This window comes from Heterodontus francisci, chromosome 2, assembly GCF_036365525.1.
Source record: "Heterodontus francisci isolate sHetFra1 chromosome 2, sHetFra1.hap1, whole genome shotgun sequence".
Classification (NCBI taxonomy): Eukaryota; Metazoa; Chordata; class Chondrichthyes; order Heterodontiformes; family Heterodontidae; genus Heterodontus; species Heterodontus francisci.
The window spans coordinates 120,309,879-120,326,983 of record NC_090372.1 but is presented as its reverse complement, the minus strand read 5'-3'; the positions used below and the strand labels follow the sequence as shown (position 1 = coordinate 120,326,983).

The following is a 17,105-nucleotide window of genomic DNA, read 5'->3' as shown; positions in this document are numbered from 1 at the left end:
ACAACAATCCTAAATATAGATTATCAATGCTGTTGTCATCCATGCACGGGTGTCAGTATTTCTCCTGTATGTGTCAGTGCTGTGGTGTGTAAGTAGGAGGAGATGTTAAACTGATGGGTAGGTGCAGTGTGTGTTTATGTGTTATCTCTCTCTCTCACTTTCTTTCCGTGTTTGCTGGGAACCCGGAGCCAAAGCAGGAGTTGGCTCATTTCATCGTCAAACGAAGTTGGGACCAGTTGCAGCTAACAGAGAAAAATAATACAAAGCCACCCAGGCTCTCGATGGGACACGATGCCTTCATGGATCCCTTCGGCAGCAAAACTCACTTTCTGCTGTACGAGATATGCATCCTGGCAATAGGTAGGAAAAACAAAAACAAAAGTTTTTTGCGTTTGATCATCAAAAAAATTTTGTACTTATAAAAAGCAAGCGACAATTCAGGTGTTGGGATTCCCTTCTAAAGGCTGAATCCAGTAAAACTGACCAGTTGCAGTGTGTAGATGGAACTTTTGAATATATATTCATTCACTTTTAAATTGAGGTTATAACAAAATGGTCTTTTTAGGGTAGACGAAACTGAGGAATTTCAGTGCATAAGACCAGTAAATAGGAATGGCAACAAGAGTAGACGGGATTTCATACGCACCGCGACAGCAATAGGTCACATTCATGAGCGGTTGGTTCAAGTTGGTGGAATATTTCTGCTTCTGACAACCCCCTGGTTCAGCAAAATGATATAACACGGATGCTATCAGCGGCATCTACCTCGCCTGAGCCTTTTATTTTTTAGTTTAACATGGCAGGAGCTGTAATGATGACGGTTATTTGGTTGACCCGAGGGGATACATAGGGTGGATTTAGGGTTTGTCTTACCTGAAGCTTTTAAATTAAAACTTGCTTCAATCCTTTCGGATCTATTTTCGAAATACCTTTTACTATAGACTTTCAAACTTTCTGAACAAAGTTAATCAAGCAATCAGGTATTTGTGGCGAAATTATACCTTTGACAGACATTGGAAATAGGAATCTCTCATTGGGACTGTATTTTTCCAGCGATGAGTCCGGATCAGGTTCTCATAGAGTCAAAGGACAGCACAGCCCTTCGGCCCATCGTGTCTGTGCCGGCCATGAAGCACCTATCTATTCTAATCCCATTTTCCAGCACTTGGCCCCTAGCCTTGTATGCTATGGCGTTTTAAGTGCTCATCTAAATACTTCTTAAATGTTGTGAGGGTTCCTGCCTCTACCACCCCTGCAGGCAGTGTGTTCCAGATTCCAACCACCCTCTGGGTGATTTTTTTCCCCCTCAAATCCCCTCTAAACCTCCTGCCCCTTACCTTAAATCTATGCCCCCTTGATTATTGACTCATCCATTACGGGAAAATGTTTCTTCCTAACTGTCCTATCAATGCCCCTCATAATTTTGTATACCTCAATCATGTCTTCCCTCAGCCTTCTCTGCTCTATGGAAAACAACCCTAGCCTATCCAGTCTTTCTTCATATGCTCCAGCCCAGGCAACATCCTGGTGAATCTCCTGATCTTTAGCCCCACAGTAAACCAAGTCGCACACAAAAGAAAAGTGATTCCAAACATTGCAAATTCTGAACTTGCAGACAAATGTTTGGCTCTTTTTGTAAGCAGATGTTGTCTAAACCAAGGAAGATGAACTTATTTAATAGTAGGTCATATGTACAGCTCCATCCCTCTACCTTTTAACAGAATGATGTTAATTTTACTGTAAAAAGGAAATATTTTTAGAAATAAATAAAAGTGCAAAGCAGATCATATCTCTTTACACTCACACAGTCTAACATTAAAATATTACAAATCCCAAATACTCTTTATTACATAATTTTACGTGATCTTTATCACTAGCATAAATTTCATGTTTAAATTCTAATGTTTTTGTAACCACATGCTACAACCGAATACCAGATAAAGTAGGTCTGTAACAGAAATCTGCATGCTAGAGAATGGAATATAAATGTCAAGAAAATGATTAATAGGAAAATCTGTCAACCCCAAATGATTATAGCTGTGTTTTAAAGTCGCAACTGTGTTTTTAAATAAAACCACAGCATAAGTACAGGATTATTATGTGTGATTTGTGCCTGGTCCTGCCATATAGTGAAAATTCAAAGGTGACTGGATATTCCAAAATGCTGTTTCATTACCTTTAGAATCCACTGATTGGCGGGATTTATTAATTTCTTTTATTATTGAGAAACCAAGGGGAATGGGCAAGGCCCATAATGCAGGGGAGCACTAAGCTCAAAAAGAGTGAAAGAGAAGACAAGGTAAATGAGGATGTAATCACTAGAGGATTCCAAACTTGGGTTTGAAAGCGTTGGATAGTTGAAGAAGCACGAAGTTTAGAGCTATCAAAGAAAAGAGGTGGTAACTGATTGTTAGACAGAAGGAAACGATGGCCCCAAAAAAGGGTAGGAAATGGAGCTGGAGCCTTCTAACAAAGATTTTGATTGGTCTGTTGGATGGAGCCAATGCCCTTTCCCAAACATGTCGTCAGTGCATCTGGGTGAGAACTCCTACATCAGGAATTCCCATTGTTCTATCTCTTGGTGGGATCTAATCTAGGGTCAGTGTTGATGGTATGCATGACATCACATGTGAGGCCTACTTAGAAGATCCAAGCCAGGATAGTTAGGGAACCATGGGGGCAGCTGAGGGAAATTTCTGGGGGAAAGGGGCAAGGAAATTGGGACCATACCCCCATCCCTGCCAGATACTTTTAATCAGATTATCCAGACTATTCAGTAGTGGGCACTCCTTATATGTCCCTAATGGCATGCCTATCTGCTATTGGCAAAATATTGGAGGACTGGACCACCCCAGCGCCTCTCCTCCACACAATCCAAAAAATCCCCTGGGTTCAGCAGGTGTTTTTGTCACTTTTGAACTTCAGGTCATTTTCAACTTCATTGTCTGGGTAGTAACCTGGCAGAGCAGGTCAGCTATTGATTGCAGAACACACTTAATTTTCAACTGATTGATTTGGGATAAAACTTGGGTGGCTTCAACAAAGGGTGGGCAATCTGCTCCACTCAATCACTGCCAAGGCCATGAAAGTGAAAATTATCCCCAATGTATCACTCTTGCTGTGATATTCGTTTAAATAGGTTCACTATTTCTGAATTTCCAACAATTTATCTTTGTAACTTCTGTCGAATTAAATGATAAATGCTAGAACTGTTTATCTTTTGATACATGATTTAATATCGCATAAACTATTTAAATTTGAAATATCAATATTTTTACAGTGATTTGAAAATATAAGTTATTTTTGAGCAAGCTACTATACTTTATATTAAAAATGTGAAATGATTAAGCAAATTTAAAACATTAAAATGCTCCCAACTTTTTCTGAACATTGGCAAAATATAACAGGAAAGATATTCCAAACCTCTGCCACTGTTTGTTTCTCTTTCTTAACCTCCTTCTCTCAGTCTCTTTCTTTAGTTTCAGTCAATTTGTTTACCCATCAACCTGTCCGATTTATATGTCAATAAATGATTGGTCAACATTTCTCTCCACAAGCACATTAGCCTCAATCTTCCTCCCATGAAAAGCCAAAGACAGACCTAGCCCCATCAGTATATTTACCTCTCATTTACCAGTAATAATAAATTGATTATGGAAATGTCTTTTGATCATTGGAGGGAGAGATGTACCAATGGCACTTAGGGAAAGTTAGATAAGTCAGTAAGGCAACAGGCTGACAGTACTGTTCAAACTACAAATGGCACTTCTGCCATTTGATATTTTCATTTTTTTGATGGTTCTGAAGACAACAAGGATATGGCCTGATAGAAGCTACAATTAACCCATCTACGATTCATGACACCAGCTCCAGAGGAACTGATGGGAATAATAACAGCCTCAGCAGGATAGGACTCAGTATTTCACTACTGCCTGCTGCTCACAATAGGACTGCGAGCAAGTCACTCAACACCACATCAGAATAATAACATTTTCAACATGATTAGAAAGTGGAAATTAAAAATGGTGGCAGTGTCAGGAAATCCAGTGAACGCAACCTTTGATCTGGGCCCTCTTACAATCTGAGTCAATTCATTTGCAATTTTATATTAAAATAACAAGCTCACAAACATTTCAACTTCATTTACTTTGGAAACATTCCTAAACAAGCAGTAAGAATTCTTCATAGCAAGCTATATTTTCTTAGTAAAACCCATTATATTTTAATTATTGCTGCCACATCACTCACTCAGCACACTGAGACTTTTGTGTTTTGGGATCAGCTTTCACATGTATGCTGACTGATATATATATATATATAGTCAATGCAAAATTGGAGGAAATCCCACTGAAACAAACATACTGTTAAAAAAAACCCTCCAGGGCCTCTTTTTAATACAGATTAGTATATCCAGCAAGGCACCTTCCATAATAAACTGAATAGAGCAGCCAATACATTACCACACCAACTGAATGTTCATATCACTGGTGACACCCAGCTCTACCTCTTCACTACCTCTCTTGCCTGCTCCACTGCAAAACTTTCCCCTTCCATGTCCTTCTCCTCCTTTAAAACCATCCTTAAAACCCACTGCTTTTACCAAACTTTTAGTCACCTCTCCTAATATGTACTGCTTTAGCTCGGTATCCATTTTTGTTTGATTCTGCTTTGTCAAGTGCCTTGCCAGGTCTTCTTATGTTAAAGTGCAACTGTATAAGTGCAACTTCTTGTTCACATTGCAAAAGTCTTTGTGTTGGGGTAGCACAATATGTTCAAGTACTAATCAACATTCAGTACTACAAGATGGTATCATGCAAGTTGGATCTTCCACTTTGGGAGTTTCCAATCTCAGTTGCAAGAGACACTCGGGGGATCAATCATTTCCCCACATAGAGTGGAAAGGAAAATGGAATGGAATGATTTTGATGGGCTGTGTCTTGATGTCACATGGTGTCAAGAAATGGTCAAGACTACCATTGACAATGGCTTGGAACCAACCTGTCTTTTATTTTAATTTGATCATGGGATGTAAGCATCGCTGGCAAGGCCAGCATTTGTTGCCCATCCCTAATTGCCCTTAAGAAGGTGGTGGTGAGCCGCCTTCTTGAACTGCTGGAGTCCATATGGTGTAGCTACACCCACAGTGTTGTTAGGGAGGGAGTTCCAGGATTTTGACACAGCGACAGTGAAGGAACAGTGATATATTTCCAAGACAGGATGGTTGGTGACTTGCAGGGGAACGTTCAGGTGGTGGTGTTCCCATGTGCCTGCTGCCCTTGTCCTTCTAGGTGATAGAGATCGCGGGTTTGGAAGGTGTTGAATAAGGAACCTTAATGATTTTCTACAGTGCATCTAGTATGTGGTAGACACTGCTGCAACTGTGTGCTGGGGGTGGAGGGAGTGAATATTTGAGTTGGATGGGTTGCCGACTGCTTTGTCCTGGATGGTGTTGAGCTTCTTGAGTGTTGTTGGAGCCGTACTCATCCGGGCAAGTGGAGAGCATTCCATCACACTCCTGCCTTGTTAGATGGTGGACAGGCTTTGGGGAGTCAGGGGATGGATTACTTACCATAGAATTCCCAGGTTCTGACCTGCTCTTGTAGCCACAGTATTATGTGGCTGTTCCAGTTCAGTTTCTGGTCAATGGTGACCCCCAGGATGTTGATCGTGGAGTTTCAGCAATGATAATTCCGTTGAATAAAACTTTTGTCAATTCCCTGATTATCAGGCTTAAATAACTTGCTGCTACATCGAAGCAGCTGTTCCTCTCGCCATGCCGGTTGTCCTTCAGAAAATCCAGAACTGACGTCAAGACATCGGACTTTCGCTCCGATGCCTACTGTCATTATTTTACTGGACGTCCTGCCTCCTGACCCACCTCTCACTTGCTTGGAAAATTCAACTCAGAGGATTTGTAACATGAGCAGGACCAGTGAGGAGTGCAAGGTCAAAAAAAGGACATTTGAGAATGTATCTGGAGACATGGGTTGAATTTACATGAGGATTCTCCTGATCGTCGACTATAATTTAGCAGACGATCCATGGAAACACCATTTACACCAGTTCTCCAGGGCTTCATCAAATCTTCCACCAAAGTTACGCAGATGATCCGGAGAAGTCCTTCAGAAATTCAATCCCATAAACAATCTTCTGTTTTTGTGGATTTCCAGCACATCTTAATATTGACAGGAATTCAGTCACAATAATAGTGCAGCTCTGACCCAGGCTAATTTTTTTGGATCACTGCACAGTCTTGGGAAGAATCTTTAATGTTACTCTAGTTTGAATGTCAGATCATGGAAGCACATAGAATTGGAGGCATTCTAATGGGACAGGCATGGAATTGGCCAGGAAACCAAGTGTAAGGATAATGGATACAGACTATAATGTGCACCACTGCTACCTCGGACCCCACCCTCCGGTGCATGCATGTTCTTGCAGTCAAATGCCATGCTAATACTTACAGTCAAGACTGATATATGAAGTTGAATGAAGTACCAGATGGCACCCAGCACCAGTGTTGTCATAACACAGCCAGGAGTCAATGCCTTCAGGAGAGAAGGAAGTGGGGGGGGTGGGGGGTGCGAAACTTGGCAAGAAATACACTCAAAAGCTGAAACTTAGTTATCAAACAGATGGAATGAGCCTTTCACATGTGCAGCTTCAGTAAGGGTCTAAATTGACGATGTCCAAAGCTTCTGTCATCACCATGACGAAGGAGGTGAAAAGAATGACAAACTATGGTTAATGACTTTGATGTCAATGGACAGAAAAACAGACGTGTGTTGCATATGCGTTAAATTTGTCTAATTTCAGCGAGGCTGGGACACAAAAAGGCATATATTATGTTGTGTGCATGGGTATTGCATTTCGGTCTTTTCTGAAAGTTTTTCCTTAATGACTGAAATTGGAAATTCATGGATGATCAAGCTTGCATTCTTTGTCTCTGCTCAGACAGCACATCAAGGAAATAACACAAGATTTCATAACTTCGGCAATATTTGATGAAAAATTCTTTCTTCTGCTCCCAGAGAATGAAATGGTATACTTTGTTCCTTATAATTTAAATGTCTGTATTTGGATCATGAAAATAAGTCAAATGAAAAATGCAAATAGAGATGACAGTTTTGAAGCAACAGTTAGTTGCTTTAATTGGCTCTAGGGTTCCATCAATAAAAAAAAATCAGCCAGCATTCCTGCTCCTGATCACTATCCAGTAACTCTTGCTGGGAAACTGCTTTTTTGTAGATATCAGATGAGGGCAGGGCTCAACTGTCATGACATCCACATACAAATGGTGTCATTCATTCTTTAGGCTGACACATCAAAACTGGTCACTTGAGTGAGATCTGCAGGGTTGCTGTCGTACAATGCCCATTGTTAATCAAATTGTGCAGGTGGGGAGATCATAGAAGAAAGTTGGAAAAATAGTGATGACAGACCCTTGCATTTTCTGTGCACAATATTACCTTAGAAACAGATGCACTTTCTCTAGCACTGCTGAACTCCAGCAGAAAAATGCAAATGATATTTTAACATTTTTTTTTAGTTTAGAGATACAGCACTGAAACAGGCCCTTCGGCCCACCGAGTCTGTGCCGACCATCAACCACCCATTTATACTAATCCTACACTAATCCCATATTCCTACCACATCCCCACCTGTCCCTATATTTCCCGACCACCTACCTATACTAGGGGCAATTTATAATGGCCAATTAACCTATCAACCTGCAAGTCTTTGGCATGTGGGAGGAAACCGGAGCACCCGGAGGAAACCCACACAGACACAGGGAGAACTTGCAAACACCACACAGGCAGTACCCGGAATTGAACCCGGGTCGCTGGAGCTGTGAGGCTGTGGTGCTAACCACTGTGCCACTGTGCCAACAAGTAAAATAATGGCATTGCTCTTTTCATTTGCCAACTGCAGTTATTTCAAAATTGATCAATGATTTTTTTTTTGAGAACTAAACCAATCAATTCTTCAGTCCATCTGGGTAAGGAACTGCATTTTCATCACGATTTCAGTCTATTTGCAATATATTAAAAATCTTAGCTCCGACGTATTTTATTTTAACCGTGCACTTTTCAGACACAACTGAAGCACCTGACACAGGCAAGCAATCAGGGGCCCCATAAATATATTTAAACTGGGATCCTATGATGCAATAAAAGCAAAATATTGCAGATGCTGGAAATAAACTAAAATAAACTAAAATAAAATAAACACATAAAAAATAACTAAAAATAAAAAGGAAAGGGGGGCCTGTCATGCTCTGAGCATGAGGGGCCCCTTTTTTATTTTTAGTTATTTTTTCTTTTCTATGTGTTTATTTTATTTCAGTTTGTTTAGTTTGTTTCCACTGTGCCTACCCACTGCTTTTTCATGTTTGTGCTTGGGGCCAGGCTGTTCAGTTTTCTGTTCATTAACGCCCTCTCTGTACGAATGCATTGTCTTTCAGCACACAATTAACATACCTTTGCTCCATGACCATCTGGTCAGTTATTCTTAGTTTAGTTTAGTTTAGAGATACAGCACTTTAACAGGCCCTTCGGCCCACCGAGTCTGTGCCGACCATCAACCACCCATTTATACTAATCCTACACTAATCCCGTATTCCTATCACATCCCCACCTGTCCCTATATATTTCCCTAACACCTACCTATACTAGGGGCAATTTATGATGGCCAATTAACCTATCAACCTGCAAGTCTTTGGCATGTGGGAGGAAACCGGAGCACCCGGAGGAAACCCACGCAGACACAGGGAGAACTTGCAAACTCCGCACAGGCAGTACCCAGAATCGAACCCGGGTCCCTGGAGCTGTGAGGCTGCAGTGCTAACCACTGCGCCGCCCATTCTCTGTGACCTTGTCCTATTAACACCTTCTCTTTTGTTATCTCTTGCCCCACCCCCGCTTCAATTGCTTAAAACCTTTTACATTTCTAATATTTGCCAGTTCTGATGAAGGGTCACTGACCTGAAATGCTAACTCTGCTTCTCTCTCCACAGGTGCTGCCAGACCTGCTGAGTATTTCCAGCATTTCTTGTTTTTATATGCTATGATGTAATTTGGAAAGCATACCATTTAAGCTACATCTACAGTGCCGAATCCACCAGTGAAACTTAAAGGCAAATAGATCTGAGGGCAGAAGATGTCCAGATTATTAAGTGATTACAGCCCATGGTTTTAATAACATTATAAAGCATTTTATTTTTTCTCTTGCAGCTAGTGAGGTCACCTGGACCTCTCATTGCATTACCGTCCTGTAAAATTTAAGCTTAAGACTTAGCTTACAACAATATTTTTGAGTTTGCACCAAAGTCTAAAAAAATACTTTTTTTCATAGAGTCATACAGCACAGAAACAGGCCCTTTGGCCCATCGTGTCTATGCTGGCCATACAGCACCCAGCTATTCTAATTCCATATTCCTGCACTTGGCCCATAGCCCTGTATGCTATGGCATTTCAAATGGTCATCTAAATACTTCTTAAATGTTGTAGGGTTCCTGCCTCCACCATCTCTTCAGGCACTTGCGTTCCAGATTCCAACCACCCTCTGGGTGAAAAAATGTTTCCTCAAATCTCCCCTGAACCTCCTGCCCCTTACCCTAAATCTATGCCCCCCGGTTCTTGACCCCTCCGCTAAGGGAAAAAGTTTCTTCCTATCTAACCTATCAATGCCCCTCATAATCTTGTACACCTCAATCATGTCCCCCCTCAACCTTCTCTGCTCCAAGGAAAACAACCCTAGCCTTTTCAGTCTCTATTCATAGCTAAAATGCTCCAGCCCAGGCTACATCCTGGTGAATCTCCTCTGCACCCTCTCCAGTGCAATCACACTCTTTCTATAGTGTTGTACACAGTACTGTAGCTGTGGCCTCACTAGAGTTTTATACAGCTCCATCATAACCTCCCTGCTCTTATATTCTATGCCTCGGCTAATAAAGGCCAGTATCCCATATGCCTTCCTAACCACTTTACCTACCTGTGCTGCTGCCTTCAGTGATCTATGGACAAGTACACCAAGGTCCCTCTGACTTTCTGTACTTCCTAGGGTCCTACCATCCATTGTGTATTCCCTTGCCTTGTTAGTCCTCCCAAAATGCATTACCTCACACTTTTCAGGATTAAATTCCATTTGCCACTGTTCCACCCATCGATATCTCCCTGAAATCCAAGGATTTCTTCCTCACTATTTACAACACCACCAATTTTCATGTCATCTGCGAACTTACTGATCATACCTCCTATATTCACATCTAAATCATTAATGTACACTACAAACAGCAAAGGTCCCAGCAGCGATCCCTGCAGTACACCACTGGTCACAGGCTTCCAATCGCAAAAACAACCATCGACCATTACCCTCTGCCTCCTGCCAGTAAGCCAATTTTGGATCCAATTTGCTAAATTGCCCCAGATCCCATGGGCTCTCACCTTCTTAAACAATCTCCCATGCGGGATCTTATCAAAAGCCTTACTGAAATCCATGTATACTACATCTACTGCTTTACCCTCATGGACACATCTAGTCACCTCCTCGAAAAATTCAATCAAATTAGTTAGACACAATCTCCCCCTGACAAAGCCGTGCTGACCGTCCCTGATTAATCCCTGCCTCTCCAAGTGGAGATTAATCCTGTCCCTCACAATTTTTTCCAATATTTTCCCAACCACTGATGTTAGACTCACCAGCCTGTAATTACCTGGTTTATCCCTACTGCCCTACTACCCTTCTTGAATAACCACATTCGCTGTCTTCCAGTCCTCTGGTACCTCTCCTGTGGCCAGAGAGGATTTGAAAATTTGTGTCAAAGCCCCTGCTATCTCCTCCCTTGCCTCACATTACAGCCTGGGATACATCTCATCCAGGCCTGAGGATTTATCCACTTTTAAACCCTCTAAAACAGCTAATATTTCCTCCCTTTCAATGCTAATATGTTCAAGTATATCACAATTCTCCTCCCTGATCTCTACACCTACATCGTCCTTCTCCATCGTGAGCACCGATGAAAAGTAATCATTTAAAACCTCACCTATGTCCTCCGGCTCCACACACAGATTGCCACGTTGGTCCCTAATGGGCCCTACTCTTTCCCTGGTTATCCTCTTACCCTTAATATACTTATAAAATGCCTTGGGATTTTCCTTTATGTTGCCTGCCAGTGTTTTTTCATGCCCCTCTTCGCTCTCCTAATTGCTTTTTAAAGTGCCACCCTACACTTTCTATACTCTTCTAGTGCCTCCGCTGTTTTCAGAGCTTGGGATCTGCCGTAAGCCTCCTTTTTTTCCCTGATCCAATGCTCTATATCCCTTGACATCCAGGGTTCCCTGGGCCTGTTGGTCCTTCCCTTCACCTTAACAGGTACATGTTGGCTCTGAACTCTCACTATTTCCTCTTTGAATGACTCCCACTGATGTGATGTAGACTTTCCTACAAGTAGCTGCTCCCAGTCCACTTTGGCCAGATCCTGTTTTATCATATTGAAATCGGCCTTCCCCCAATTCAGTACCTTTATTTCTGGTCCATCTTTGTCCTTCTCCATAACTACCTTAAATCTTACAGAGTTATGGTCACTATCCCCGAAATGTTCCCCCACTGACACTTCTACCACTTGACCGGCTTCATTCCCTAGGATTAAGTCCAGTACTGCCCCTTCCCTTGTAGGACTTTCTAGATACTGGCTCAGAAAGCTCTCCTGTATGCATTTTAAGAATTCTGCCCCTTTTAAGCCTTTTGCACTAAGACTATCCCAGTTAATATTGGGGAAGTTGAAATCCCCTACTATTATTAGCCTATTATTTTCACACCTCTCAGAGATTTGCCTACATATCTGCTCCTCTATCTCTTTCTGACTGTTTGGAGGCCTGTAGTAGACACCCAGCCAAGTGATTGCTCCCTTTTTGTTTTTAAGTTCTGCCCAAATGGCCTCATTTGAGGAACCTCCTAAGATGTCTTCCCTCCTTACTGCAGTAATTGACTCCTTGATCAACAGTGCAATGCCACCTCCTCTTTCATCCCCTCCCCTGTCGCGCCTGAAGATTCTATACCCTGGAATATTGAGCTGCCAGTCCTGTCCCTCCCTCAACCATGTCTCTGTGATAGCAATAAAATCATAATCCCATGTGCTAATCAACACCCTCAATTCATCTGTCTTACTAAGTAAGACCCCTTGCATTGAAATCGATGCAATCCAACTTTGCATTTTTCCCTTGTGCCTTACCAGGTCTATATTTGCTCTGCCTTCCAGGCAGACTCACTTTCTGTTCTATATTACCCCCTACTGTACCTCCACTCTGTAGCCCATCCCCCTGCCAAATTAGTTTCAGTTTCTGAAAGAGAATCCCTTTTGGCTGGTGTACTTGTATTGAAGATTCATATGGATTTTCAGTCTTTTGACTTTCTCTTTAGGCACTTGTGGAGCTGTTACAGTTACTGTGCCAACCAAATTGATCCTGGGCACTGTTGGACAACCTCTATTGCTCCCTGCAAGCTACACCACTGGAACTAAAGATCAGAACATTCAGATAACCTGGACTTTCCAAAGCCAACCTTCAGGCTCTATGCTTCTGGTGACTGCTATCAACAATACTCTGACTCCTGACATGGAACATGGGCACAGATTTTTCTTATCCCCTCCCAGTGCCTCACTGTTGATTAACCCAGTGGAATTGCGTGATGATGGTGAATATACCATAAAAGTGACTGTTTCTGGAATGAAGGTGGCATCAGCTAGTCGACAACTGATCGTTCATGTCAATGGTGAGTAGGTTTTCAAACTTCCTTTACACAGCGTTCATTTATTAGCGCAGAATGTTGGCCACAGGGAATGCAGATCAGGAAGGTGAGCATATGCTTTCTGTGACTTTTCATCGATCCAGCAACGATTTAATATAATTGACCTCTAAGTATCATGTGCTTCATCGGTCTGTCCAAGCAGGGTTATTGTTTTTTCCTGGAATTACTTTATTTATTTGTATCCTAGAAGAAGCTTCACTTCCTGAAATAAGCTTAGGTCTGCCAAAGTATTGTCTTAATATGTGACAGGTCTCAAACTAATTTTCTTCAGAGTGAGATTCAGATTCAGGTTGGTACTACTCGGATCTCTTTGCAGTACCTGCCTCACATTCAACAATCAGTTGGACAGGAAATTCCACAGAACAGTCCTCACAATGGGCTGGATTTTATCCGGCCAGCAGGAGCAGGAGTGGAGTTGAGGGGGGCCAAAAATTGGGAGGGGAGGCGTTTGCCTGGAAACCCAACATTGTGACATCGGTTCCAGATTTCATCTGTGGCATGGAAGGTCCAAGGTGGTGTTGCCGCTAAGATACGGCAGGACTGTAATTATAATTGCTGAAAAGGTATTTACCATATATTTGCATTGGCCTGGCTTGGATTTAATGGAGGCGTTTCCTATTTAGTGAACAGCGCATGGGGATCGCATGCCTTCAGATCCCCAGCCATTTAAAGATGCCGGCACCAAGGCGAGGCCACAGTGAGGGAAACAAATTTGCAGGGTTACAGGGTTAGAGCCGGGGAATGGGACTGACTTGATTGCTCAACAGAGAGCCAGCATGGACTTGATGAGCCGAATGGCTTCCTTCTGTATCATAATGACTCTATGACACATCTGGGCAATTTTCCACATTGTTAGGTAGATGCCAGCACTACTGGCACAGTGGCGCAGTGGTTAGCACCGCAGCCTCACAGCTCCAGCGACCCGGGTTCAATTCCGGGTACTGCCTGTGTGGAGTTTGCAAGTTCTCCCTGTGTCTGCGTGGGTTTCCTCCGGGTGCTCCGGTTTCCTCCCACATGCCAAAGACTTGCAGGTTGATAGGTTAATTGGCCATTATAAATTGCCCCTAGTATAGGTAGGTGGTCGGGAAATATAGGGACAGGTGGGGATGTGGTAGGAATATGGGATTAGTGTAGGATTAGTATAAATGGGTGGTTGATGGTCGGCACAGACTCGGTGGGCCGAAGGGCCTGTTTCAGTGCTGTATCTCTAAACTAAACTAAAAACTAAACTATAACTGTACTGGAACAGCTTGGCTAGGCTTGTGGCTAGTTCTGGGGCACAATTCTTCAGCAAGACAGCTGGGATATTGTCAGGTCCCATAGCCTTTGCTGTATTCAGTGTACTCAGCCGTTTCTTGATATAATATGGAGTGAATCGAATTGTCTGAAGACTGGCTTCTGTGATGGTGGGGCCTCAGGAGGAGGCCAAGGTGGATCATCAACTTGGCACTTCTGGTTGAAGATGGTAGCAAACACTTCAGCCTTGTTTTTTGCACTGATGTGTTGGGCTCCATCATCATTGAGGATGGAGATGTTCTTGGGATCTCCTCCTCCAGCTAGCTGTTTAATTGTCCACCACCATTCACGACTGGATGTGACAGGACTGCAGAGCTTTGATCTGACCCGTTGGTTGTGGGATTGCTCAGCCATAGCATTCCTACTTCTGCTGTTTAGCATACAAATATTCCTGTGTTATAGCTTTACCAGGTTGACACCTCATTTTTAGGTAGGCCTAGTGCTGATTCTGGCATGCTCTCCTACGTGAACCAGGTCGTTGGTCCCCCAGCTTGATGATAACTGCAGAGTGAAGGATATATCGGGCCATGAGGTTACAGATTGTGGTTGAGTACAATTCTGCTGCTGCTGCTGATAGCCCACAGTGCCTCCTGAATGGCCAATTTTGAGCTGCTAGATCTGTTCATAATCTGTCTCATTTAGCATGGTGGCGGTGCCACACAACATGATGGCGGGTGTCCTCAGTGTGAAGTTAGGATATTATCTCCACAAGAACTATGCGGAGGTCACTCCTACCAATACTGTCATAGACAGATAAATCTGCAACAGGTAGATTGGTGAGGTCAAGTAGGTTTTTCCCTCATGTTGGTTCTCTAAGCTGCTGCAGGCCCAGTCTAGCAGACATATCTTTCAGGACTCAGCCAGCTCTGTCAGTAGTGGTGCTACCAAGCCACTCTTGGCGATGGACATTGAAGTGCCCTACACAGATAATCTTCTGTGCCCTTACTACCCTCAGTGCTTCTTTCAATTGGGATTCAACATGGAGGAGTACTGATTCATCAGCAGGAGGTTTCCCTGCCCATGTTTAACCTGATGCTATGAGACTTCATGGGGTCTGGAGTCAATGTTGAGGACTCCCAGGGCAACTCTCTCCCGATTGTATACCACTGTGCCACCACCTCAGGTAGGTCTCTCCTGCTTGTAGGAAAGGACATACCCAGAGGTGGTGATGGAGGAGCCTGGGACATTGGCTGTAAGGTATGATTTGGTGAGTATGTCTATGTTAGGCTGTTGCTTGACTAGTCTATGGGAAAGCTCTCCGAATTTTGGCATAAGTACCCAGATGCTAGTGAGGACGAATTTGCAGGGTCGACTGGGCGGGTGTACCTTTGTTGTTTCTGATTCCTAGGTCAATGCCAGGTGGCCCATTCAGTTTTATTCTTCTTCGACTTTTCCATAGCAGTTTGAAACAACTGAATGTCTTGCTAGGCCATTTCAGAGGGCAGTTACGAGTCAAACACATTGCTGTGGTTCTGGAGTCACATATAGGCCAGACTGGGTAAATGCAGCTAATTTCCTTCCCTGAAGGACATGAGTGAGCCAGGTGGGTTTTTCGGAAAATTCAATAGTTTCATCATCAGCATTACTGAGACTAGCTTTTTATTCCAGATTTACTTAATTGGTTGAATTTAAATTCCCCAGCTGCTGCGGTGGAATTTGAACTAATGTCACTAGAGTGTTAGCCCAGGCCTTTGGATTACTAGTCCCATAATATAACCACTATGCTTCTGTTCCCAAATGTTACTGTGGTTAAGTCCTAGAAAAAAAAACAGATAATGCATTGTTGCTTAACTGCTACAAAAAGAATGTGATGGATACCTGCTTGGAAATGGAATTGGAGATTAGAGGAATCTGCATGAACAGAGAGATTCATAAAATGTTATCTATGAAAAGCAAATGGGCAGGGTTGGATAATAGAAGCGGTAAGGTTAGTCAGATACCGTGGAGTTTTTCCTCAATTTCGTCACTTGCTCACTAACATTGCTGATTCATATTGGGCAATGAAAAGTTATTTGAATAACACTTTAAGAAACTGAGATTCCTATTTTTTGGTGACATTCCTGATTTAGTCAAAACTGCTAAGCCATAAGCAAGATGGCTGAAATGCATTTCCTCTGAGCTCTCCCCTTTCCCGATCCTTAGTCCAAAATGAGATCACATTAGCAATAAGAAAAACAGGCAGTCAGTCATAACAGCTCAGCAACAATGATCCTTTAATTCTTCTCAAGTGTTGGTATAAATGTTGAAAACTTTAGTAATTGGGTTGTAGTGTAAAATTATTATTAGAATAGGAAGAATGTTAACAGAAAAATCCTGACATCTCCACAATGCACTGAATTTGACTGATGTATTATTATTTTTTAAATTTTAACATTTTTATTTTTGTCATTCATTTTAATGAAATAAAAGTCATAAAGACCAGGCTAACCATCACACCCAAACTGTTTTCCAGTCACGCAGAGCGCTGCACTTGGAGCACTAATCCGTAAAATCTACTCCATAATTAGTTCAGAGACTGCATTAAAAATATATGAAAGTACACCAAGTCTGCATTAGCATTGCTTGTATTATTCAGGTTATCAGCTGTGACACTGTGACTATGGAATATCGTTTTGTTTTGCAGTTCCTGTTTCTAAACCTGTGGTACGCAGTGATCCAGCTTGGGGAGCAGTAGAGTATGTAGACAATGCGACACTCACCTGTACTGTGCATAAAGGCACAAAGGTTATTTATCAGTGGCTGAAAGATGGAAAGCCCTTACGAGCAAGCTCTCGTCACATCTTTTCCTCAGACAACAAGATGCTGTTCATTTCTCCCGTTTTAAAAGACGACCTCAGTAATTACACCTGTGTGGCAAAGAACCCGATCAGTATGAATGAAAGTGAACCGATTGCACCGAATATTTACTGTAAGTCATAAATTAGACATTGATATTCAGGAACAGTTCATTACGTTGGGGATGTTGATTGCTTTAAATATAGCATAGCACGGTTGAAATTTAT

At 42.4% G+C, this 17,105-nt stretch overlaps 1 protein-coding gene across 1 annotated transcript in view; it reads left to right on the top strand.

Annotated features, from left to right (window-relative positions):
* The first annotated feature begins 265 nt into the window (after positions 1-265).
* Positions 266-17,105, top strand: part of hepacam2 (HEPACAM family member 2) — a 142,411-nt gene continuing 125,571 nt past the window's right edge. Inside the window, exons 1-3 of the mRNA XM_068009996.1 lie at positions 266-360; positions 12,421-12,771; positions 16,727-17,011. Of these exons, the coding sequence (XP_067866097.1) occupies positions 282-360; positions 12,421-12,771; positions 16,727-17,011 (715 nt within the window). The 5' untranslated portion in view covers positions 266-281. The remainder of the gene's footprint in view (positions 361-12,420; positions 12,772-16,726; positions 17,012-17,105) is intronic.